Genomic DNA, 22,252 nt, shown 5'->3' on the forward strand with positions numbered 1-22,252 from the left:
CTGGTATGGTAATGATGAGAATGAGTACCGCTACTTCTTTGGGTGGCTGCCCGACTCCACACAATTTGGTTTCACCACAACAACTCAGTATAACTACCTACTTGATACCTAGTAGTTGATAACCTAATGCTTCGATCGATCAACTACTCAATGCGTCGATCAATGCATCTACGGATGAGTGAGTGCATGCATGCATTGACAGCAAACGGTCCAGCTGTAGGCTGATAAGATCGATCGGCTTTTCCAATCCCATACTACTATTTCACCTACTGTTTCTGTCCTTATTCATCTTGAATGTCTAACATACTCTCAGGTTGTAGATTTCATCTTAGTAAATCAGGCACATAGAATAGCAATTTCCAATAGTCAATCATATATAAACAAAATAACAGAGAATCTATAAAAACATTGTATTTAAATCTAAGTCTGGTAATAGGCTGCATCTCAACATGCGAATAGGCAGAATATAGGGCGGTGTGTAGTCCAGGGAGTGAAGGAACCTGGGAAATCTGTATTTCAAATGTCTAAATTTTGCAGAGTAGCTGTTACTAACTGTTGTAGCAAGAGTTGCTGCAAGAAACACAGTGCATTATACTAAAAACCCGGACGCCAGTAATGAGACACCGATGATAATGATAACTCCTAGCCCGCACGTTGCTTGGTGTAGAAATAACTCAAATAAACAACTCAAATATTAAGGAAATATCCCAGGTCGCCGCTCGTGATATGAGCTGTAGTAGATCATCTTATCTGGTCCATAGGATTTCATGAATCAACCGGTTCCAGCTCGCTACCGAGAATGTCAAAAGTCCCGCGCTTCATCTAGTATTCATCAGAGTCGTACTCGTCATCAACGAGCAGAGAACGGTAGCCTCGCGCAGCCAGATTCTCCTCCAGACCGCCGTCCGCTCCAGGGTCAGCATAGCCTAGCAACAATGTCAGCAATGAACCTCCGATCGATCAAAGTGAAAATAGCTTACCCTCTCCACCAAAGTAACTCAGGGCCACCGGCAAGAACACAAGAGCATGCGTGGCGGCGAAAATAACCAGCGCCAACCAGACCCGGAAATAGTAGATCTCGAAGATTTTGCTGCGGGTGAATGCCAGAACACAAACACCGAGGAGCTTAGTCACCGTGATTCCGCTGAAAACACTGCCGCCCACATTGACCAAGGCTGTCCAGGCCCGCGCATCTTTACCTCGGAACTTGGTCGGGACCTTTTCTAGGATAGTCCGCGAGGGGAACATAAAGGCACGAGCGATATGAGCACAGAACTCGACCGCGATGCCGACACATATGATCAGATTCACCAAGGAGACGGCGTTGAGTGAGACGCCAGCGACCGCCATCGCCCCGATGATGTCAATCATGATCATGACCACAGTCGTCGTAACTACTGCTCCAGTAGCGATGGACCCGAGTAAGGCGGAGGTGAGGACGAAGATGATGGCGATTGCACAGCCAAGCAAGGTACCGGTCAGCTGTACGATGGAGACGTATTGATCGAAGTAAATATAGGTCTTTGCATATGGGAAAATGTCGATACCATGTTCCTTGGAGAGACCGTCAGCAATGCGACGGGCCGAGATGTAAGACTTGATAAAGTCGTCTTGACTCCGGAGAGGGGTGTGCGTGGTTCTGAAATGAGTCGCGTTGGTCATGATTCGTTTCGGATCGAGAACGAGCGCATTGCTGTACGGGGCTTTGCCTCCAAGAGGGCACGAAGCGTCCGTTGGGGCTTCAATCCATTTCTGAGCATAGTGCATGAACTCCTGCCCTGTTGGCATGCCATACAAAGAGATGTTCCACCCAGGGGTTCTGTCCTCGAAACAAACTTCACCATTCTCTTTACAGCAGTCATCTTGAGGGTTCAGCCAGTAGAAGAAGTCGTCAAGCCAGCTTGCCGTAGATCCAGAGATGTAGGAAACATTCGGACGCCTGGACTCCTGTTCTAGGACGAAGGGCAAAGAGAATTCTTCGCAAGTCGTGAATCGCCCACACAATTGTTGTTGATGATGACGCTCAGTGACGTTCACGTTCCTTGTCACAAAGTACACCGGTGGTCCGCTTCCGAAGTAGGCGTCGAGATCATTGAAGTATTGCACGAGGTAGGAGTCACTGGGGAGAGCGATACGCTGGTCCAAGCCCAGAGCGACCTCGGGGATCAAAGCTATGCCGGCAGTTAGAAGACCGAGGAATGTGATAACGACGAAAACTTTGACTTTGCGCTCAAGCAGGAAAGTCGCATAAACCTTGCGGATAAAGGACTGCAAGAAGCTCTCTCCATCGTGCTCGTCCAATACCTGATCCTCAGACATTCCGGAATAGGCCTTGCGGACGGTCAAGCACGGAAGGCAATCAGCACGTAGACCTTCGACGCGTCTTTGGTTTAGAGCGAGAACCGAGATGAACATGGTGATCTGCAAGATAGCGTTGATGAAGACGGCCCCTGCCGCATACACGGCAAAGTTCTTGACAGCCGGCATTCCGACAAAGACGCCCATGACGAAGGCGATCGTCTCAGTAAGAGCAGAGAGAAAGATACTGGGACCGATGCGGCCCACTGCGCGAGCAATTCGCTCGTCAATCTCCTCATCCGGATGGCTAACGTTGATTCTCTCAAATTCGTGAACGATCAAGAAGATGTTGTCCACGCCCACAGCCAAAACCAGGAATGGGATGACCTCGGCAATGATCAATGTCACCTTGATACCTGCCGCAGAGAACAGTCCAACCGAAGCAGAAACTGACATCAAGACGATGATGATACCCACAATGCCAAGGGTGAATTTCGATTGCACCAAAGCGTTCGCCGGGGTCGTGAACAGTGACTTCCAGGTCACCGTGACCGAGCCCAGAGCCAGAGACGCGTAAAGGAACATGATGATGTAGCTGATGACCACAATCTTCGCATCCGTGTTACTGGATTTGTTCAACTCTTGCTCGACACTAATTTCGGTGTTGAAAGAAACACGAAGACCACGGTCTTGGGCCTCTTCTTGTACCACCCCAAGAATATGCTGGATGGTCTTTTCCCAATCGATGGCGTTCGCCTCTTTCTCAGTCCCTTGCGGGTAATTATTCACGACCCATGTAGTGATCAGCGCCTGTGCGTCGAGAACATTGCCGGTGCTCTCATATCCACCAAGGATCATTTCCGGTCTCAAAGGCTGCCCAAAGGCGGGCAGACAGCTCACATCTCCCGGGGACTCGGTACAATGTTGGAGCCGCTCTTGCCACGTTTCGGGATCCAGATTTGACAGCGAGCCTTCAAAATAACCAGTTAAAGACTGAACCACACAAGCACCGCCAGTCGGCTTGAAGCAGACGTCGTCCAGGAAAAGCCCTCGTTCTTGTGACAATGTTCGGTAAACCCGAGACTCAACACCAAACCACCAGCTAAGCGTATCGTAGCTTAGCACAGGTCCAGTATCGTTGACCAAGAATGCTTGCTCCGCACGATAGAAGGGTCCGAAGTGCTCATCGAAATAGGCTTTCTCCTGCGCGGCAGCTGAGGTCGGGCTCACCCAAAGGCGAACCGGATCCGTCTCGACGGCAAATCGCAGCCATCCCAAGCTCAAAACCCCAACCATTACAATACTTGTGACGATAGTGATAGCCGGAAATCGAGCGCAGGCACCACCTATCCGGTTGAACATGCGGTCCAGGGCAGAGTTGAGCTTGTAGACGCCGTTGGGCTGTTCGATATAACCACCCGCACGGACGATGTCACCTTCGTCCTCATCGTCGCTGGGAGCAGGATCCTGCAGAAGTCTGGCCCGCTCGGGTTTCCGATAGCGCCGCTCGTGGTACGTGAAATAGCTCGATGCGGCGACGACGGCCAACAGAAAGACTGAGTATATAAGAATGACCGCGAAGGACAAGCACGGTAGCAGGCCGACATGGCAGTATCGGTCTGCCTTGACGGCAGGCAACTCTGGACAAACATCCGGACAATCAACACAGGAGCAGCGGAAGGCTTCGTCGGGGTCATTGCATGCTTTGGGCTTGATCGGCAAGGCTTCCATCCCTTGTGGGTCCGGGCCCGCAGGTTCCGTCTTGAAGTTGATTTGGAAGGGGCTTCCCAGAAGCTTCTTGTCTCCCAAAAACTTCATGAAATGGGGGTAGTCCTTGGCACCTCCTCCGATGAAGTCGATAGCCTTGCCGCCCGAGGCACCGTTCTTCACGTTCTTGCAGCTATCGTAGAAGCCACTCTGATACTCCTCCGACCAGACGTTGTCTATCTCTGTGACCAATTTCTTGCCGGAGCCATTCTGATCGATCTGTGTCACGTTGACGAAGAGCGACTGGTCTGGGGAGCAGGTAAAGGTGCAGAAGATGTTGAAGAAGTTCTCCTTGCAGGCGGGACAAGAGGCGATGATACCTTCGGCGAGTTTCAGGTTCTTTGAGAGCGCATCGATCTTGAATCCGAGTCCGGAGCAGTTAGGACAGATGCTTGTATCCGTGGACACAACGGGGTGGCATGACTCACTTGTTCATCCTCACAGCACACGGGCCCATCCTGCCACTTGCTACCACAGAGGTCGACCAACTTCCTCCTCACCGCTGCTTCGGGCTGTTTGGCGCGCCCATTGTCGGGACATGGAAGCTCTCCGCCAAAGAATGATTTCTTACCGCAGTGTCCGCGAAGGGCGCAGCGGCCGGGCTCGTGAATATCCGTAAAGCCCGAGCTGTCCTGGGCCTGAGTCTGGGGTAGAAGAGCGCCAAGACTCACGAGGATGGGGATCAGGCGGTATCCCCGCATTGCTCCTGAGGGGAAACAAGTTGAAGCCGGTCAGATAATGGGGAGGGAAGAGAGGGATGACATGAGATGATGACTGATCGAATTGATGAAAAGGATGATGAGAAGTCGAGAGGATGAGGAGGCGAGGGTGAGTTGTAAATCAGATGAGGGAGAAAACAAGGCGAAGGAAGAGAGCAAGCAAGCAAGCAAGCAGGCAGGCAAGCAGGGGAGCTCGGGTGGAATGACGACCAGCCGCGGTCCGTACGTAAGCGGCGCTGGTTGGTTACTCGGATGATCCTGGCTGCCTTAGCTGTCGGGCGCTAACGTCAGGCACCCAGCAATCAGGCACTCAGGCACTCAGGCACCAGTGAAACATAATCTTGAGATGCTCTCCTTCGCAATTCATAAATGGCCTTGAACTCGAATTCTCGCTTCAACTGAACGCGACTGATGATTCCATATACTATATACTTAGTCAGGCATTTGGTCCGGGGCTTTCACACAGCATGGTCAAGATACCAGGGATTAGAGAGTTAACCTTGACGCACTACAGTGAATAGCATCGCATCATCACAACGTCGTCATGCAGCGCGACAGAGAAAACGTTTCCTGCTCCTGATAGTCGTCTACTCACCTCTAGTACCTCAACTACAGCACTCCACTCAACAGAAACATCCGCAAAGCTGCATAATCAACATGCCATTCTGGTCCAGGTTCAAGACGGTTTTCAAGCCTGATTTCGAGGAGCAAAAATGCAAACGCAAATATAATTCCGCAAGAGAAAAATATCGGCCATCAGGCCATATGACAGCTGGATTCTCGAACTGGCTAGAAAGCTACAACAGAGACGCACCACTGGGTATCCTCCTCCTCCAGCGCCTGCATCGTCTGCAACTGCTCAGGCAGCCTGACCCAGCCAAGCTCCGGCAGCAGTCTGGAGTGGACGACAAGATCACGTTCGCGAAGGTAACTGGGGATATACCGCCACCATTGTACAGCGAGCCAAACCAGGCATTCGCCAACCTTGAAGCAGAGATGTCCCAGCTCCGCAGCGCTTATTGGCAGCATCAGCTTCGCATGCAGGATCTATACGCCCAGAGTTCACAGGTAAAAGACAGCAGCTACAATGATATCAAGCTGTTTCTGCTAGGTCACGAGTACAAGAACCACGACGGCTATTCATACGCGTTCGTGGATTCTGCGCAACAGTGCGCGAATGCAGGCGGTTGCTGCGGACGGTCCTGTAGGTGCTGTTGGAAGGCTTTATATGCCAACGAAGAGAAGGAGGATAAACCGAGCCCCGTCTATGGTCATTGCACTGTGGAGTGCGCTTGTTGTATTCAGGAACGAGGTTGTTATATGCCTGACCTGCGCCTGCCTGCCACGGAAATCCAGCCTTCGTTTGGATGATTCGTGGTCTACGTTTACGAACGCTCTGTGTTATTCCATGAGCCTTTTGTCTTACTATTAGGACTATGGATTGCTTCTCTGTGCGCTGTTATACTTGCTGTTCTTATAGAATGCTGGACCTTGGTTAAGGGATCGTGCGATGTCTGTGATATTCTTCAGGACCTGGTCTAGTGATCTATCTATCAATCAACTCTACCTTTATCGCTGGAATTATCTCTTATTGTATTGCGCGAGTAGCCTACAGAGAACATTTCTAAGAAGTCATTGGCACAACTACACTAGATATTACACTAACTACAACCCAGGTGCATCACAATATGACTCCATACCTGAAGCTTGCAATACGAACACCGGGAACATACAGTTTATCTCAGCCCACATTGAAGAAGACATGTCGCATCACCGAATCCCGCATGCTTCACAGCATCGCATCGTGCACCGCACAAGATTTTCAATCCAAGTTGAGGATTCCCTCCGCAACCACTACGGCATGACCCGCGAGCTTCACCTCCAACAGCCGACGCCTCTCCTCATCCAAACAGATCTCAACAACAATCCGACTATATCTTCCCATCTCAACACCCTGGTCAAGCTTGAATCGATGGATTCGACTTCCATGAGCATGGGATAGCGCGAGATGGGCACCTAGCGAGCACGCTCCACTACCACAGGCGGGATCTTCGAGGTTGATCGCAATCATGCGCACACGCAGGGTCCAGACTGCAACACGACTCTGTCTTTCCATACCAATTAAGCGATAGTACATCGTCCCCGTAAAGGATGGCGCCCATTCCTCGTCCAGATCGAGGTTCGCGTTTGGCCCCGGCGCAAGTCCCGACAAGATGTTATATTTCGGTGAACTCCACAAGAGCAGACATGACTCCTCTTGCCATGGACACGAAAGGATTTCCGTCTGGCAGATCATCTAGACTTAGGGCCGCAGCTGCTTGTATCGAGGACTGGACAGTCATCATGAGCTCGGGAAACACCATAGAAAGTCCGCCTGAAGGCCTTTGCTGTACGTACCTGCATAGCTTACGCCTCCAAGCATTGAGACAACGCGCCTTCACTCAGTAGCGATTTAACAAAGGTTGTAATAGCGCGCACTGCGATCCTGGCGATTTTAACCCCGTCGCCAGCATCCGGGTCGAAGGAGCACACGGTCAGCGACTTCGGCGTAGCCAAGCGAGGAACCATCTCCATGCAGGAGATCAAGTCGGACTCGAACAAGCCGCCAGGCGATGGGTAATCATTGACTTTCCCATATGAATCGTCCAGGACGTCGAGGTCCAAATGAACCAAAGCAGGATTGTACGACCTCCGCTCCAGTTCGGTCTTGAGCTCCGCCGCGAAGTCGACATGCTTCTCGGTGTCGCCCCAGATAGTATGCATGCCAGCGTCGATGACACGTTGCCTCTGCACACTTGACTGGTCCCGCAGGCCACAGTACAGGAAGCGGCTGAGATCGAACGGCTCGAATCCAGGCACCGATCTCATCAGCGTCTTCCAGCTTTCGCCGCGCAGCATGGACAAGCCCATGGCATCGAGGTATCCGTTCTCGTTGACGTCCGGGGAGTCCAGATCATCGTGGGCGTCGAAGTAGATAAACGCCAGGTCTTGGGTCTGCAGCCTGAGCCCGCAGGCTACCGCTGCACTGGCCATGCAGTTCCCGGACAGGATCAAAGGGAAGCTTTTCTTCGCGACCGCTTCGCTGACGGCTTTAGAGATGCGCCGCATGACCTCGAAACTGCGCCCGATTTCGCCTTCATAGTCGTCCACTGGCTCAATCTCCACAAATTCGATGGAGACACCCAAGCTCTGTAGGTCTTGCACGAGGCCGGTGGACCGGATGCGATGGGGACCGTTGCCGACCCGATGGTCGCGTAAACCGACGTGATACGGTGAAAAGATGATACGAATAGCCTTGAAAGAGTCCATAGTCATGGTTCGCGGCGTCTTTTGGTATAAGCAATGAGAGATCGTGTTGGGTAGTCCAAGATTTACTTTCTGGTGGATGATTACAAATGCACTTTCTAGGTCAATCAAACAGTAGTAAATTGCATCAGTGATAGGGCTTAGTCATTCTCCGATGTCGACCGAGGCGCAGGATAGATAGATGATACAGTACCAGCCGTAGCACTCAGATAAAGACGAAGGTAACTTCATTAATGTAGAAAGCATAGCATGATGAAATGGTGAGGGATATGTATTGAGTGGCTTGAAGTGATAACTAATGGCACATACAGCCATCCATCTCTGTACAGCCATACACTAGCGTACTTCCCGATAGACGTCGATTTCAGTAGCTGTCATATCTGACTTTTGTTTTTCAGAAAGACAACAGCTCGGAGACAAGTTGACCACAGGCTGTGGAGAGAGGTTATATCGCCATCAATGAGCACAACCCTCAGCTCCTACAAGATGGCCGCGGAAAACGAATGCGCAGGGAACCTATCAGAATCCGAGCCGAGCCCTTCACCAGATGCGGGCGAAAATGGATAGGGAAAGCGGCCGCGGGGACCGAAGTTTTCGCGCATAGCGAGTGCAATTGACGCGGTAGGCGCAAATCAATATTTGTCGCATGGACTTTGAGTTGGCTACTGAAGAGCAAGAGTAACCGGGACGGTGGGACTTTATAGAAGCAACCCTGCTGAACCGCGGTTCCCACCGATAAGCTCCCCGCGGGACGCTCGAGAAGTATTACCGCATCCAGTAAAGGAATCCAGCCCTGATAAATAAGAACGATAACCTTCTCAGCCATGTTCAAACCCTACCCTTCATTTTTTCTCCCTCAATTCGCACATGCCCCTCAACCAACACAAAAATGATCACAAAGAAACCCATTCACATCGCCATTCTCGACACCGACGTGCCCGTCCCAACCATCTACGCCACGCGAGGGTTATACAGCTCGCAATTCCGACACCTCTTGCAATCCGCCGCCGCCGCCGCCGACGACGAACACAACGAGTATGAGATCCACACGACAGCTTTCGACGTAGTGGGCGGGCAACTCCCGGCGTACTCAAGCCTGTACCATGCCGCAACACCATCAACAGCTCCCTCGCAAGCCACTTCCGCCAAGAACCCAGAAACAAACCCCCTCGCACACCCGATAACAGGGATCCTAATCACCGGCTCCGCAGCAGCCGCCTACGACCCTCCAACCACGCACCCATGGATCCAACCCCTCATAAGATTCATCCGATACACGCACACGCACTACCCAGACGTACGCATCTTCGGCAGCTGCTTCGGCCACCAGGTCATTGCGAAAGCCCTACTCGAGGAACTCCCACACGTCACCCCACAAGAAGAAGATACAAAGCCATACGTGAAGGTGGAGTCCGCCCCGACGGGCAAGGAAGTCGGCCTGAAGCCTGTAATCCTTACTTCGGCGTTCACGGCTGCGTTCCCGACTGCGTTCCCGGATAGGAACCACCCGTCGGGTAATACTGAGAGTGCGGAAGAGAGAGAGTGGAGGTGGAATATCCAGATGATTCACGGCGATCATGTGCGGATCGTGCGTGCTTTACCGCGTGGGTGGTGCGTTGTTGGGGCTAGTGCTGAGTGCGCGGTGCAGGGGCTGTATCAGCGTGGTCGCGTGTTGACCTACCAAGGGCATTTTGAGTTCGATGCGGAGGTTAATCGGGAGACGTGCTTGGAGTTTGCGAGGCGGCAGGGGTGGAAGGTCGAGGATGTGCGGCGGTGGGTGGCAGCTATGGAGGTTGAGGGCGTGCAGGATGATGCGAAGGCCGCGGCAGGCGTGGTACTGCGGTTCTTTGCGGGGGAGGATAATGGTTATAAGGGGAATAGGACTACTCTTGCTGGGATTGCGGGGGAGAGGACTTGTGAGGAGACGGGTGAAGGTGACGGTGACAGTCAAGATAAGAAAGGATGGTGGGTAAGTGGATTTCTGGGGTGGAAGGGTGCTTGATAGATGAATTACAATGTTGCAATATGAATCTTCCTCGTTCAACCACCTCTGCATTCCTACTCAAGGTATAGGATATCTCCGTCTAGGATGCGCACCTTCTCGAAAACGTACGGGAACACAGTTCGCATCGAATAGGTCTCAATCCCAGGTGACTGTATCCATGTTGTCGGACATGCTCCTTCCGACTGATCTCCTCTGGGCAGAACTCTCACGTAGATGGCTTGGACGTGTCAGCCTCTAACGGAAGGGGTGCTATTCGGGATGTTGTAGGCATTAGTCTAAGATGTCAGCTTCCCAATATCCACTGTTTCGAGGTGCTTTTGTACATCTGGTTTAGAAGACGGTATTCAATCTCCTGTCTGATATTTTCCCCTCCTCTTTCGGAGCTGAGGACCGAGTTGCAGTGGGGTGAGATGAGATGCTCAGGAAGTGATCGTTTTGTTTCTACTTCCCACCACGCGTTATTAAAATTATATCTCTGATGGCTATCGATAGTGTCGTGTATGTTAAAGTCACAATTGTCATGGCGTATTTGTTCATGAACTTCGAGATCCGCCTGCCTTCGGATTTTTGTCCGCCTCGGGGAAAGGACTTGATCACTATGGAATACTCGAAGCCTGGTTTGCCGCTAAAATTCTCCAGCTTTGTGGCAAGGTGAACTATAGACGGACTTGCCTCATTTGGACTGCGCAGGCGCGCTGAGACTCTTAATCAATCCCTCATGGTAAAAAACGGGGCTGATAGCTCCACTACTGCATTTAGAGTGGTGGGCCTGGAACGATCATGGTTAGCTCGCCTTTACCCTGCATCATCGATCTGATGTTGTCGCGGGTGAGTCATGTGACACGGCTAAACGAACCACACTTGGTAAACTATTGTGAATTGTGAGCCTTAGGCATCAGCACGTCACGTGGATTGCCTCAACCCCACTCACGCATATACTTTGCACAGTATTGGAGACCGGAAGGCGGGTGTCAAATTCATCACCAGTTTATGTTGACTACAATTATTACCTGCTTTGCTTACATAGCCTGACTAGCCTGTATCGATGGTCTTAGGAAAACTGCCATGTCGCGCAAGTCATTTCCTGGTACGCGGTGCTGACTGAGACACACAACAGCTGTTTCAACTGAAAATATGCAATAAGTCAGCAAAGCATACAAGGGGTGGCACCAAGATCAGATACAATCTGTAACCTATCAGCCTTCAATTTTGAGTACATGTGGAGCATTCATGTATACCCTCATAAAAGGAGCAGCCCTCGTATCAGGTAAGTAGAGACGAGAACTCACGAGACACTCACTACTATACTATAGAACATGGAAAACAGGATGAGGTTTATGCGACGTACCCAGCCAGGTCTTGTTTGAGGCGACCTGATTGGGTACGCCGCCGCGATAATCATTCAAAGGAATCAGAGTAAACGTACAAACGCAAAGGGACAATCATAACCCCATTAGCTCTACCTAAGAAGTAGAAGCGGATCACCTGCAGGCTAGGGTCTGCCCGGACGGTAGAGAGGCTCGTTGGCCTCGATATACGCCCCGAGGGGCTGCTGCCGCTCAAGTCTGGCTACCCACTCGCGCTGGCCTACCTTACTGTACAGGGCAGCACGGTCCTCCCAGCTCGCCATCTCGAGCACAATCCTTCTGGGCATGTGATATCTGCTATGGTACCGGAAGTCCGGGCGGGCACGGCGGACGGCGCGCACACGAATGCTGTTTATGTCCCCAAACTTGCACTCGGCCAGAGCGCCGTTGACCTTGTTTAGGATGGTGTTGTTGCTGATTCGCTTGCCGTGCTTGTCCAAGTACAGGTCCTGCTGGCTGCTCAGGAACACGAAGGGCGTTGTCGTGGGTGGTGGCTGCGAAGGCGGCGGCTGCTCGGGCTTCTTCTGTTGCGTGCGCCATGCTGGGGTTTCAGCGGGGGCGCGCACTTGGTCTGGGGCTCGGAGATGTACCGGTACGTAGGCCGGAGCGGCTGCACATGTCTGAGCCGGGGGGTAGAGCGGGATGGCTGGCTCCATCGGCGCCTGCTCGGTGACAGTGACGGTGGGCGGAGAGGACATGGCTGTCACGCAACTTGTTCAGATTTCTTGCTTGACTTGGGGGCTAAAGAGTGTAGGGGTATTCTCACATGAGAACACCTTGTTGAACTAAAGGTCCAATGCTGAAAACTGACTTGATCATGCTCGTCGAGTTGTAGTGGAGGCTGGTCTCAGAGCTATATTTATATTCACCCGGGTCGAGCAAAATCAACGACAAAGATGCGGGAGCATTTCTGTATACAAATAAACAATGTGACCACATGTCATACACTATATTAGGATCAGCCTGCACGATTCATACTGACAATAAATTCCCTCTATTGCTTTGTCTGATTGGTCGTTCGATCAGCCTTGGCCAGACGGAGTTTATCATCCCGACTTTTGTCCTCGTAGCAGCAGTCCAAATGGCCCTTTGGTCTTTGAGAATTTCTTTTATGCTGCTGCTGCTTTGTGGTATTGTGTGTACAGTGTGAATGATAAGCAGTTTGCTGGTGACAATTTGGATTCTGGTATATTCTGAAAGGATTTCGAATTCCAGAATACTCTAAACAAATCATCCTTGATGATCCCAAAGAGTCAGTGCACCGAAAGGTAGGCTGAGGCTATTGCGGCAACAGTTCAGGCACAAGGATCGATGACAAAACCTGCTGCGTGTACCAACAGCGATGAGAGCATGAGAAAGTGTTGGCGCTTCACGGCCTGGCCTCCAGCCTTGACGACCAACCTGGGATGAAACCCTCTCGAACGCGCATAGCGTGAAGGTTGAGCACCGAAAAACGACAGTCGTTCGAGTTTAGGCAATACGTGAAGCACTGCGACGGCTTGAAAATCTACGTTCACTGTCGGTGTTCTGGAGCTCTCCCGACGAGGATTACTGCCTTACCTTCTGCTCAAGCGCAAATTTTCCAGCGCCAAAGTCGACCACTATTACGATCGAGGCAGGGACGGAGTTGGTGTCGACGAGAACCATAGCTACGAGATAACGGTTCTGAACAGGCGCGTAGGGAAAGCGATACGGAGGTCACAAGTCTCGCGAAGGGACGGAGGAAAACGATATGCAGCAAGGACCCAGGCGACTTGCGGTGTCTCAGGAGACAACAAGGCGCACTGCACCAAACCCAACTCATCAACCCACTCCCCCCTCGAAAGAACTTACAGACCCCATTTTTGAACGACGGATGGTTGGAGAGCAGAACACTCCCAACCATACACACCATTAGAACCACAGCGAAAGAAAAAAAGATGAGAATGGATATTTCATTTTTTCATTCGTCGCGATTGCGCCAGGACCTCCAAGGACGGACTTTCGTCTCATCCCTGAAGATAGATGGCTGGATCAGCGGGGAAGGTAGGGGGACACCTTCGTGAAACCCGCGCCGTTTTTATGGAATTAAAAAAACTCCTGCCATTTTTGCAAAAAGGATATGCAACCCGGAACCCCACTGACGCTCTTCCAACAGCAAGCAAATACCGCTTATCGTTTAAGCGGACTTGACGGCCTCACGACCCTTGGCCTTGCGGGCGAGGATCTCCTCACGGTCCTTGTCGAGGTGGAGCTTGGTGATGACGACGTTGGAGGGGTGGATGGGGAGAGGGACGCTCTGGCCGTTGGACTTCTCGCGGACGACACGCTCGACGTGGATGCACCACTTGAGACGGTAGACGCTGGTGATCTTGCCGTCGCGGCCCTTGTTGGAGCCACGGACGATCTGGACCTCGTCACCCTTGCGGACGGGGATGGAGCGGACCTGTTGGTGGGATGGTTAGTAAAAAGTCGTCCGGTGGTGGCCTGGTTCCGCAGAAATCGTCTGCGCCCGAAGAGCAGATTCGACCAGCCAGGGAGAACTCAGTTCGTGGTCAACTTACACCGTACTTCTCGCGGAGCTCCTTGTTCAGGCTGGCGCTGAGGATCACGCGGCGCTCGGAGGACTGATGGAGATTGTAAGTTTTTCAGGTCGTTCAGACTGGGTGTTGGAAAAATCATACGGGAGCGCTGAAGTGAGCCTTTCTGCTCTTGGAGCGGGAAGAAGCGACTGCAGTATCGCATTAGTATCGAATATTGCATTGCAGCAGTAATCGGGCAACCAAACGTACCCTGAGTGTTGCGAACAGCCATTGTGCCGGGGTCCTTGAGGGTGTCGTGAAAGAGGATGGGGCTCAAGTTGTCGGATTGTCGATGATCGAAGAAAAGACTTTTGTGGTGGTCGAATATTGGATGCGGACGGGTTGTGCGCCACGTGACCAGTAGCTGAGTCAGTCTAGGGCTGTTCTCTGGTTTATGATTCGCGGACTGATCCAAGACCCACTTTGCTCTCGCTCGCAGAGGCTCAAAGCGGTCTGGACTGGCAGTTCCCGGTTGCTCACCAGCTTGGAGCCTGAGGCTTGAGGATCTCTACATTCATTCATCCATCTTCACCTCGATCTTGGTCATTGCCAGTTCCCCCACCGCTAACTACTCACCATTTCTCACATGGGCTACGGATTATGGATAGTAATCCTAATTTCTCGCTGGATGGGATGGTCTAATTCACATGTACCTACCTCTGCTGCCTAGCATGGGACCGGGACGACTATCTTCTCAGAAACCTCATACCGATAGCACCTGAAGCTCGACATTGGAATTGTTCGAAAGTGACTTTCGAATCAACTCAGAAATACCCTTCGGCATGGCACAATAACAGAGTATACACCCAATGCATATATCTATTCATGCATCATCAAGGCACATCCATGATGGGGATGTCCGTTCATCCGACCCTCTGCCCCTAGCGGTCACAATTATAGATCAGGCTAAATCAGCCGCCGTCGTCATAGCCAGACCCTCTCCCACCTGCGAAGGGACTTTCTCGTAAAGAAGCTCCATGCTACCCCCAAACTATCAGTGTACCTCACACCGCGAGTGCATTGGGCAAGTATTTCCCGTTCGGAGCTATTTCGGAGCAAGTCGGCTGTTGCGCAGTCGGCCAAGATGCGCGCTAGGAGATACTTATATAGTATACTTCGGCACGGGAGGAAAGCGTGGGGGTCACCATCATTGAGAATCGCTCTTTATCCGGCACATCATCCACAAGGTTGGATAGTCAATGGCCATCCAGGGGAGATTGAAGTAATGTTTGAGGTGCTCATTACTCTCCGATATTAGATCTTGTGATATTACTGCAGGACGGCCTTCATCGACATGCACCCCGCTGGGAACGGCGTCATGCCGGAAGACCAAACAGATAAGCTTCGCGATGCATTTCTATCGTGATCAAGCTTGCCAAAGCATACTCTGAGACATGCCAAGCAGGCTGAAAACATCACGACCTCGCCGGGGTAATCGCAATTTGTCAGACGGAAGATAAGAATTCGCGAGCAGGGCTGCAGATGCCAGCCACCAGTTACCCTGCAGATCTGGCACCACTCAACACAGCGGCAGAATGTCGATCCATTCCAATAGCGATCTTGCCCCCTCCTTCGACCCCCTGCTTGCACACTATTAAAGGGTCTCTTGAAGAGCGCTTGCCCACTATTGTCTCCTCCGAACTCGTCTTTGGACAACACCCATCATGTCTGTCCGGTCAATTCTCCTCTCGCTGTCCGCCTCCTTGGCGTCCGCGACCAACCTCTATGCCACCCACTACAGCGGCACGGTCTACTCGCTCTCCCTGACCCAGAGCCAGAATGAGAGCACCCTAGCCATATCCTCGCAAATCGACGGCTGCGGCCCCATGCCCAGCTGGCTGACCCTCGACTCCGCCGCGCGCATCCTCTACTGCTCCGACGAGACGGGCGACGCCTCGACCAACGGCTCCCTAAGCGCCCTGTCGGCCTCGAGCGACGGTAAATTGTCCGTGATTGCCAGCACCGACGCAGCCCCAGGAGGCGGCGTCAACAGCGTGATCTATACCGGCGAACACGGCGCCCAATACCTCGCCATCGCACACTAGTTCGTCCCCCAAACCTCCCCACAATCTAACCCCATCCAACCACTAACCAACCCCTCAGCGGCGGCTCGGCGCTCTCCACTTTCGCGCTTCCCCTCACTCCCTCCTCCCAGCCGCTGCAGGTGTTCCGATACACCTTCACAACCGACGACCCCAACCGCCGCCCGCAACAAGACTCCCCCCACCCGCACCAGGTCTTCCTCGACCCGACCGGCTCGTTCGTGCTGGTCCCGGATCTGGGATCCGATCTCCTCCGCGTCTACTCCATCGACAGAACCACCGGCGAGCTGAAGAGCAACTGCGCGGACCTGAGCTACCCGACAGGCAGTGGGCCGCGTCACGGACTCTTCTGGGAGACCGGCGATGACCACCACAGCATCCTGACGAGCCAACGGGGCCAGACCCCCGCCCAAATTCGCCGCCGCGGGAGCAACCGCCGCGCGCAGCAGCAGCAACAAGGCGCAGCCACCCTGTACACGGCCAACGAACTCGACGGCCACCTAAAGGTGTTTGAGGTCTCGTACGTGTCCAACGGCTGCCTCTCATTCGACCAGATCCAATCGCTGGTGCCGTACCCGACGACCAACGACAGCCTGCCGACCGGGGCGACGCTGGCTGAAATCCGCAAGGCCGGCACGGACGGGCTGTACGTGTCGGTGCGGTCGGACCACGGGTTCGCGCCGTTCGACTCGATCGCCACGCTGACCCGCCACGCGAACGCCACGGTGCAGTTTGATCGGCTGAGTTCCGCGTACGGCACCGTGCCGCGCACGTTCGTGGTCAACAAGGCCGGCGATCTGGTGGCCATCGGCGACCAGGCCAGCTCGAACGTGGCCATCGTGCCGCGGGATCCCGTGACGGGGGTGCTGGGCGAGGCCATTGCGAACCTGCAGGTCGGGGAGCCCGGCGAGGTGGGCACTGCGCAGGGGCTGAGCAGCATCATCTGGGATGAGTGAGCGAGCAGCAGTGAGCGAGTGAGCGCTGAGTGAAACGTAAATAGCAGGATGCGCGACGAGAGTGGACAGGGTAAAAGTGTAGTTCGAAACCGGGTACTTACTATGAAGAATGTGAATATGAATACGTGACAGCAAGCATCAGTTCAAACATCCTATGCTATACAGACTTACCCTGCCCTCACATCAAACACCAACTAACATTCTCAACTCCTTACCACAGGGGATAAAGTTCTTAAACCATAGGATTCCCGGGGGAGAACCCCCGGACCCCCCTTTTCTTTCAGCTTCCTGGTCACCTCAATCTTAAACCACTGGTATAGGATATCCCGGGGGAGAACCCCCGGACCCCTCTTCCTTTCAACTTCCTGGTGTACCTCAATCTTATATGAACCGTGTTAAAGTATTCCGGGGGAGAACCCCCGGACCCCTCTTCCTTTCAACTTCCTGGTGCACCTCAATTCTAAACCCTCACACCCCCAACAACTCCCGAAGATCCACATCCCCACCAAGCCCCTCCCAAGCCCTCTCCACAATCCCCCTCCGCTCCCCCACCCCAATACAACCCCCACGCACCCGAACCCGAGCCCTAACACAACGCGGCCTAACGCCAATCCCCTGCGTCAAATCCCACGGATCAGGAACCACCTCCCTCCCTAAGCGATCCCGCTGGGGAACGATCTCATAAACCCAAAGCAACCGCGCAACAGCAATCGCCACAGAATTCCACCCAAGATACCGTCCAGGACACGCACGACGGCCGAATCCGAACGCGCTAACAGGTAGCCCGGGGTTGCGCAGCCAGCGCTCAGGCTCAAAGGCCAGCGGGTCGGGGAACAGCGCCGGATCGGTATCAGCCGAGAAGTGGTTGGCGACTACCGCTGTATCCCCGGGGATGTGGAACCCGCGGTAGAAGTCTGCGGCAGTGGTGGCGTGGTGCAGGCCGCCTGGGCTGGGGTGGCGCCAGCGGAGGAGCTCGCTGATCAGGGCGCGCGTGTAGGGGAGGGAGGACAGGTCGGTGAGGGCTGGGAGGCGCGGGGTGGTGCCGAGGACGGTGTCGAGCTCATGCTGGGCGCGGCGCTGCGCAATTGGGTGCAGTACCATCGCTAGCATGAAGACTTCCAGCAGGATCGCTGTGCTGTCTGTTCCCGCTTCGTAGAGCGCGCCGATGTTGTACCATAGGTCTGCGGTTGAGAGGAGGCTTGTGGGATGGTCTGGGGAGGGAGGCTCGGTGGTGACTGTCCTTGTCCCCATAACGCACGCAGCCACGCCGGGAGCCGAACACGCGGCAGGTACTTCAGGACCGGGAAGACCTCATTCCCGAGATTGATGCCCTGCAGAATCCCCGCCATGATCTCGTCCAGCTCGCGCACCTGCTCCTCATCGCCGCGGGGCATGCGCTTGCCGTACGCCAGAGCGAAGATCTGGCTGGAGGCGTAGCGCTGGAAGCGGGCGGCGAAGTCGGCGTGTGGCTCCAACAGCTCCCACACCAGCTGCAGGCTCTCGACCTCCTGCAGCGCCTGGTACTGCTGGCTGGCCTGCAGCGTCAGCAGCGAGCTGTGCAGCCGGTGATGGGCCTTCCACTTCTCGGCGTACGGCAGGAAGGTCGGCAGCAGCCCGTTGCTCACCCGGTCCGCCAGGAACTGCGGCCGCGAGCTGTAGTTGCTGCCGCGCTTCTCCAGCAGCTCGTGCACCACCTCGTACGACCCCAGGAAGATGATCTTCAGGCTGCCGAACCGCACGCAGATGATTGGTCCGTACTGGTCGTGCCAGTCCTTGATCTTGCGCCAGAGATGCCCCCGTGGGAGCTGGTGGAGATTGCCGATGATCGGGAGAGCTGGGGGTCCCGGGGGTAAGGGCGGGCAATCAGAGTTGTCATGATGAAGAATCACCCAGCAACATACGGCGATCAGGGTTGCCAGCCCGATGGCTAAGATCATGGCGTGGGGGTGAAAGACCTCTCTCTTTCGCTCTTCCACTTTCAGTTTATCGGTATTGAGAAGGAAAGAAGGCTATGTCCGAGAGGCAAGACGCATACTCTCCTCGGGGTTCCCGCTTTATGAACCTCCCTGCTGCGCACATTTATGCACCCCTGCGCTCTGTCACGCCAAGTGAACCGTCTGAGGGCAAGAGATGAGATCTCCAGACGATCTGGATCCAAGCCTCAAACTAGCATTCTTCACGCACTGCTCCAAGATCGCTTCACCGCAACTTCATTTCCGGCCACCACGTCACAAGTCCCATAGTACGTCCCAAAAGAGTAAATCAAACCTGATCGGCAATGCCATGGGTCCTGTTTGAGCCCTGAAAACTCTAGCTTGACCCAATCGTAGTCTATGCTTTGACAAGCCCCTTCTCAGGGGGTTTCAGGATTCTATGCAGGCGAGCCGCACCTGTGGACCTGGGGTCTAAGAGGGCAGCAGATCTTAGACTTTGCTCCTTGGGTCCTTGGCATTACCGGTCTGATGGGACGCGAGTATCAAATAGAGTTTGAGTTGTCAGTCAATCGCGTGTGGCCATGGGAGGTTTTATTATCTACGGCGTTCGAGATTGCTGTTGGGGCTCTGGAAGCCCCTTAAAAGGGTTACAAGGCTGCTGCCGTGGCTGGGTTTCCTCTCAACTACACCCAGCCATCCTTTTCTACGCTGCTTGTCTCGCAATTCGACAAATAGAGATGTTGCCACCGCCTACTTCACAAAGCTCGCGGCTGGAGGTATATCACGCCTGGGTGGACACCTGGCTCCGGGCCGAGACAAGCGAGGACGACAGCAGCGACAGCCCGCCCTTAGAGCTCGAGACGATGGCAGCGCTCCTCCAAGACGCGAACCTGAGCCAGCTTCGCGATCCCACGCTCCTACGTCAAGTCGTCACCTCCTTCCAACAGAGATACCGCAACGGAGAGATCACGCTCGGCGGGAGCCAGCCTGCATCGTGTGACGCAACCGACCTGCTGTCAGCACGTTACGACCCCCGAGTGGAGTGCGCCTGCGATGGCATTTCCCCAATGTCGGCCACCAGCGAAGCGGATCTGATGATTGCGCAGAAGTCCTGCCGATCGGTGGAGAAGATGCTCCGCGCGCTGGCGGAGGTGAGCGAGCGGAGCGCGGAGTGGAACGGCCACGGGCTGTTCACGAAGGACAAGCTGCACGCGGCAGTGGAGGAGCTCACCTTCTGCAACCTCGATCTCCAGACGCTCTCGACCCTCACAGTCTGCACGGGGGCCAACGCAGCGTCGCTACCACCCCTCCGGGCGCCCGATCGTCGGCCAAACCCCGCATGCGACAGCGCGCCGCACGCCTTCCAAACCTACTTCCCGACAGCGGAGCGGATCAAGTTCTGCGCGGACGCCAAGTACTTCCACGCGATGGCGTGCGGCGGGGGTGGCGTGGACGAGGGCCTGGTGCGCGCGATCGCGGACGCAGGCAACGACGTGCTGATCGGCGACTACTGCGAGGCGGCGCCGGCGGGGACGCTGCGGCTGCTGCAGCGGACGGGCGCGGCAGCGACGGGCTTCTTGAAGCTGTGCACCCTCGCCGGGGTACTCAGTGACTGGCAGTTCGCGATCCTGGCGGCGGCGCACATCCACTTCCGCGTGGTGGGCTACTATCGCAACCACGCGACGGGCAGGTTACCGGACGGGCTGTACGGCAGTCGCATGACGCAGCTGACGACGCATCGTCACATCGATATCGCCATTGCCGTAGGCATTGTAACCGCCTCGTTGGCCACGGGAAACCAGCAGCTGACCGAGGCCCAGTACATGCGGCTCTCGCGCGCGACGACGCTCATCAACGATCTCGTCGACCTCCGCAGCGACGCCATGCGCAAGCAACGTGAGAATCCCGTTCTCCGGGGTATTCGCGGCTCGGTGTGCGGGTACTTGAATACACAGGTTCGGGACTGCATCGCGGGCGCGGCGGAGCTGGTCGAGTCGTCCCCGCTCCTGGCGCTGGTCACGATGGCGTTCTGCAACTGGACGGTCATGGCGTCGCACCACAAGCTCTATGAGCTGGTCCATAGTCTGCGCGAGAGCTCAGAGCTACCCCCCTGTGCCTATGAGGGTTTAGAAGAACCGTACGAGAGGTTGGTCCGGGCGCTGCAGCCGTACGGCTCGCTGGGCGTAACAGGCCCGCGCTGGGACCTGAGGCGGGCGGAGCTGGACGCGCTGTACAGCATCTATCGACGGTGTCCAGAGACACATGCGGCGTGGCTGGCTGACATGGCAAGGTTATTGCTTCGACCGTCGACCTTCCGGCGCATCGCGGATGTGGTGCATCATGTGTGGATGGGGGACGTCGGTGACGTGTGGTATTGCCCGTGATCAGGAGTGGATTGTGAATGATTGTAATAGCCAAAATAGGACGATCTTTTCTCTTCTTCTTGCTCGTGAATAAGAATCTGGGGTGTGCCTGGTCGACGATGTCGCTCGAACAGGCCGGTCAGATCCGAGACATTTTCCGCCCTTGGGCCTATCTCTGCCTTTTGCTCTCTCTCTCTTTCTTCTCAGTGTTCGCAAGTGGAGCTGGGCCGAAGTCTATGAACGGGCTTAGCTGAAAGAGGACGTGGCGTTCTCATGCATCAGCAAGGTGGAAGTGGATCGGCGAGCTGAAGATCCTCGGAAAAATGAGAAATGCACTAGACTACTAGTCAAGCAAGATCCGAGGAAGTTTTCAGCTGGTCCGATACCCGAGAGATTGACGGGTTGACCCATGGAACTCTCCCATACTTTATCTGGATGATTCTGATAAAGCTCGACATGACATTGCACTGCATACTGCATGCACAATATCAACTCTCCAGACAGACGACGGAGCTGAACGTGAAAGCAGAATTTCTCTTTTCTTTTTGTCTTCTTGCTTTTGTTTTCCAGCTCCACTGCAGATCGGCTACTTTTAGCGTCTGACAATCTAAGCGATCGATCTCCATCGGCCGATCATTACTTGTTTCTGCATGAATAATGCGGCCCCAAGCACAGTCCCCGCGTCCAGAGCTCGACTGAATCTGACAGGACAGCTCGTCAATCGTGAAGGATCAGGGCAAGCTGAGCCGACGCCATCACCGCTTTTTCCAATGGCTTTTGCAATTCCACTGGAGAATAGTAGAATGGTGGACATGCTCTCAGCTGGCAGACGGAGAACATACCTACTCTTCTGAAAATCTGTCACTCTGTCTGCTGGTGGGTTGTCGTCATGCTAAAGTATGTAACCACACATCAGTGCGTATGGGGTACAACT

At 54.2% G+C, this 22,252-nt stretch overlaps 10 protein-coding genes across 10 annotated transcripts; 4 read left to right on the forward strand and 6 right to left on the reverse strand.

Annotated features, from left to right (window-relative positions):
* Positions 1 to 558: 558 nt before the first annotated feature.
* On the reverse strand, positions 559 to 4,907 carry ncr1 (sphingolipid transporter NCR1). The gene is made up of 3 exons (XM_025698287.1): positions 4,494 to 4,907; positions 981 to 4,422; positions 559 to 926 (listed from the first exon to the last, which is right to left on the reverse strand). Exons 1-3 carry the CDS (start codon positions 4,764 to 4,766, stop codon positions 823 to 825), a joined length of 3,819 nt encoding a protein of 1,272 aa, XP_025552431.1. The 5' UTR covers positions 4,767 to 4,907; the 3' UTR covers positions 559 to 822.
* Positions 4,908 to 5,441: 534 nt separating this feature from the next.
* On the forward strand, positions 5,442 to 6,155 carry BO97DRAFT_423972 (uncharacterized protein; the record flags this gene model as incomplete). Its single annotated transcript, XM_025696930.1, has 1 exon — positions 5,442 to 6,155. One exon carries the CDS (start codon positions 5,442 to 5,444, stop codon positions 6,153 to 6,155), a length of 714 nt encoding a protein of 237 aa, XP_025552432.1.
* Positions 6,156 to 6,418: 263 nt separating this feature from the next.
* BO97DRAFT_46291 (uncharacterized protein) lies at positions 6,419 to 7,144 on the reverse strand. Its single transcript, XM_025699432.1, has one exon. The coding sequence runs from the start codon at positions 7,078 to 7,080 to the stop codon at positions 6,607 to 6,609; it is 474 nt and encodes a 157-aa protein (XP_025552433.1). The 5' UTR covers positions 7,081 to 7,144; the 3' UTR covers positions 6,419 to 6,606.
* Positions 7,145 to 7,190: 46 nt separating this feature from the next.
* On the reverse strand, positions 7,191 to 8,916 carry BO97DRAFT_469975 (arginase family protein; the record flags this gene model as incomplete). Its single annotated transcript, XM_025699896.1, has 2 exons — positions 7,191 to 8,078; positions 8,905 to 8,916. 2 exons carry the CDS (start codon positions 8,914 to 8,916, stop codon positions 7,191 to 7,193), a joined length of 900 nt encoding a protein of 299 aa, XP_025552434.1.
* A 52-nt stretch (positions 8,917 to 8,968) lies between these two features.
* On the forward strand, positions 8,969 to 10,244 carry BO97DRAFT_469976 (uncharacterized protein; the record flags this gene model as incomplete). The annotated part of the gene is made up of 2 exons (XM_025699897.1): positions 8,969 to 9,932; positions 10,214 to 10,244. The coding sequence occupies exons 1-2, from the start codon at positions 8,980 to 8,982 to the stop codon at positions 10,242 to 10,244; spliced, it is 984 nt and encodes a 327-aa protein (XP_025552435.1). The 5' UTR covers positions 8,969 to 8,979.
* Positions 10,245 to 11,094: 850 nt separating this feature from the next.
* On the reverse strand, positions 11,095 to 12,341 carry BO97DRAFT_46309 (uncharacterized protein). Its single transcript, XM_025699449.1, has 3 exons — positions 12,229 to 12,341; positions 11,334 to 12,162; positions 11,095 to 11,281 (listed from the first exon to the last, which is right to left on the reverse strand). The coding sequence occupies exon 2, from the start codon at positions 12,158 to 12,160 to the stop codon at positions 11,588 to 11,590; it is 573 nt and encodes a 190-aa protein (XP_025552436.1). The 5' UTR covers positions 12,161 to 12,162; positions 12,229 to 12,341; the 3' UTR covers positions 11,095 to 11,281; positions 11,334 to 11,587.
* A 1,118-nt stretch (positions 12,342 to 13,459) lies between these two features.
* Positions 13,460 to 14,318, reverse strand: BO97DRAFT_46301 (60S ribosomal protein uL24). Its single transcript, XM_025699437.1, has 4 exons — positions 14,234 to 14,318; positions 14,126 to 14,172; positions 14,006 to 14,068; positions 13,460 to 13,887 (listed from the first exon to the last, which is right to left on the reverse strand). Exons 1-4 carry the CDS (start codon positions 14,253 to 14,255, stop codon positions 13,621 to 13,623), a joined length of 399 nt encoding a protein of 132 aa, XP_025552437.1. The 5' UTR covers positions 14,256 to 14,318; the 3' UTR covers positions 13,460 to 13,620.
* A 1,369-nt stretch (positions 14,319 to 15,687) lies between these two features.
* Positions 15,688 to 17,021, forward strand: BO97DRAFT_423978 (putative isomerase YbhE; the record flags this gene model as incomplete). Its single annotated transcript, XM_025696931.1, has 2 exons — positions 15,688 to 16,067; positions 16,127 to 17,021. 2 exons carry the CDS (start codon positions 15,688 to 15,690, stop codon positions 17,019 to 17,021), a joined length of 1,275 nt encoding a protein of 424 aa, XP_025552438.1.
* Positions 17,022 to 17,214: 193 nt separating this feature from the next.
* On the reverse strand, positions 17,215 to 18,958 carry BO97DRAFT_450713 (cytochrome P450; the record flags this gene model as incomplete). Its single annotated transcript, XM_025698940.1, has 3 exons — positions 17,215 to 18,245; positions 18,302 to 18,793; positions 18,923 to 18,958. The coding sequence occupies 3 exons, from the start codon at positions 18,956 to 18,958 to the stop codon at positions 17,490 to 17,492; spliced, it is 1,284 nt and encodes a 427-aa protein (XP_025552439.1). The 3' UTR covers positions 17,215 to 17,489.
* A 734-nt stretch (positions 18,959 to 19,692) lies between these two features.
* On the forward strand, positions 19,693 to 21,339 carry BO97DRAFT_413729 (uncharacterized protein; the record flags this gene model as incomplete). The annotated part of the gene is made up of 1 exon (XM_025696307.1): positions 19,693 to 21,339. The coding sequence occupies one exon, from the start codon at positions 19,693 to 19,695 to the stop codon at positions 21,337 to 21,339; it is 1,647 nt and encodes a 548-aa protein (XP_025552440.1).
* Positions 21,340 to 22,252: the final 913 nt, after the last annotated feature.

The sequence above is a fragment of the Aspergillus homomorphus genome (genome assembly GCF_003184865.1).
Source record: "Aspergillus homomorphus CBS 101889 unplaced genomic scaffold BO97scaffold_14, whole genome shotgun sequence".
In the NCBI taxonomy this organism is placed as follows: domain Eukaryota; kingdom Fungi; phylum Ascomycota; class Eurotiomycetes; order Eurotiales; family Aspergillaceae; genus Aspergillus; species Aspergillus homomorphus.

Coding starts and splice junctions, on each gene's coding strand:
- BO97DRAFT_46309 (XM_025699449.1), bottom strand. CDS start 12,160: ATGTCCTCTCCGCCCACCGTCACTGTCACCGAGCAGGCGCCGATGGAG.
- BO97DRAFT_46301 (XM_025699437.1), bottom strand. CDS start 14,255: ATGGCTGTTCGCAACACTCAGG. Junction 14,173..14,233: donor GGCTGTTCGCAACACTCAGG/GTACGTTTGGTT, acceptor GCGATACTGCAG/TCGCTTCTTCCCGCTCCAAG. Junction 14,069..14,125: donor AGGCTCACTTCAGCGCTCCC/GTATGATTTTTC, acceptor AATCTCCATCAG/TCCTCCGAGCGCCGCGTGAT.
- BO97DRAFT_46291 (XM_025699432.1), bottom strand. CDS start 7,080: ATGATCTGCCAGACGGAAATCCTTTCGTGTCCATGGCAAGAGGAGTCA.
- ncr1 (XM_025698287.1), bottom strand. CDS start 4,766: ATGCGGGGATACCGCCTGATCCCCATCCTCGTGAGTCTTGGCGCTCTT. Junction 4,423..4,493: donor TGTGCTGTGAGGATGAACAA/GTGAGTCATGCC, acceptor CTCGGATTCAAG/ATCGATGCGCTCTCAAAGAA. Junction 927..980: donor GAGTTACTTTGGTGGAGAGG/GTAAGCTATTTT, acceptor CATTGTTGCTAG/GCTATGCTGACCCTGGAGCG.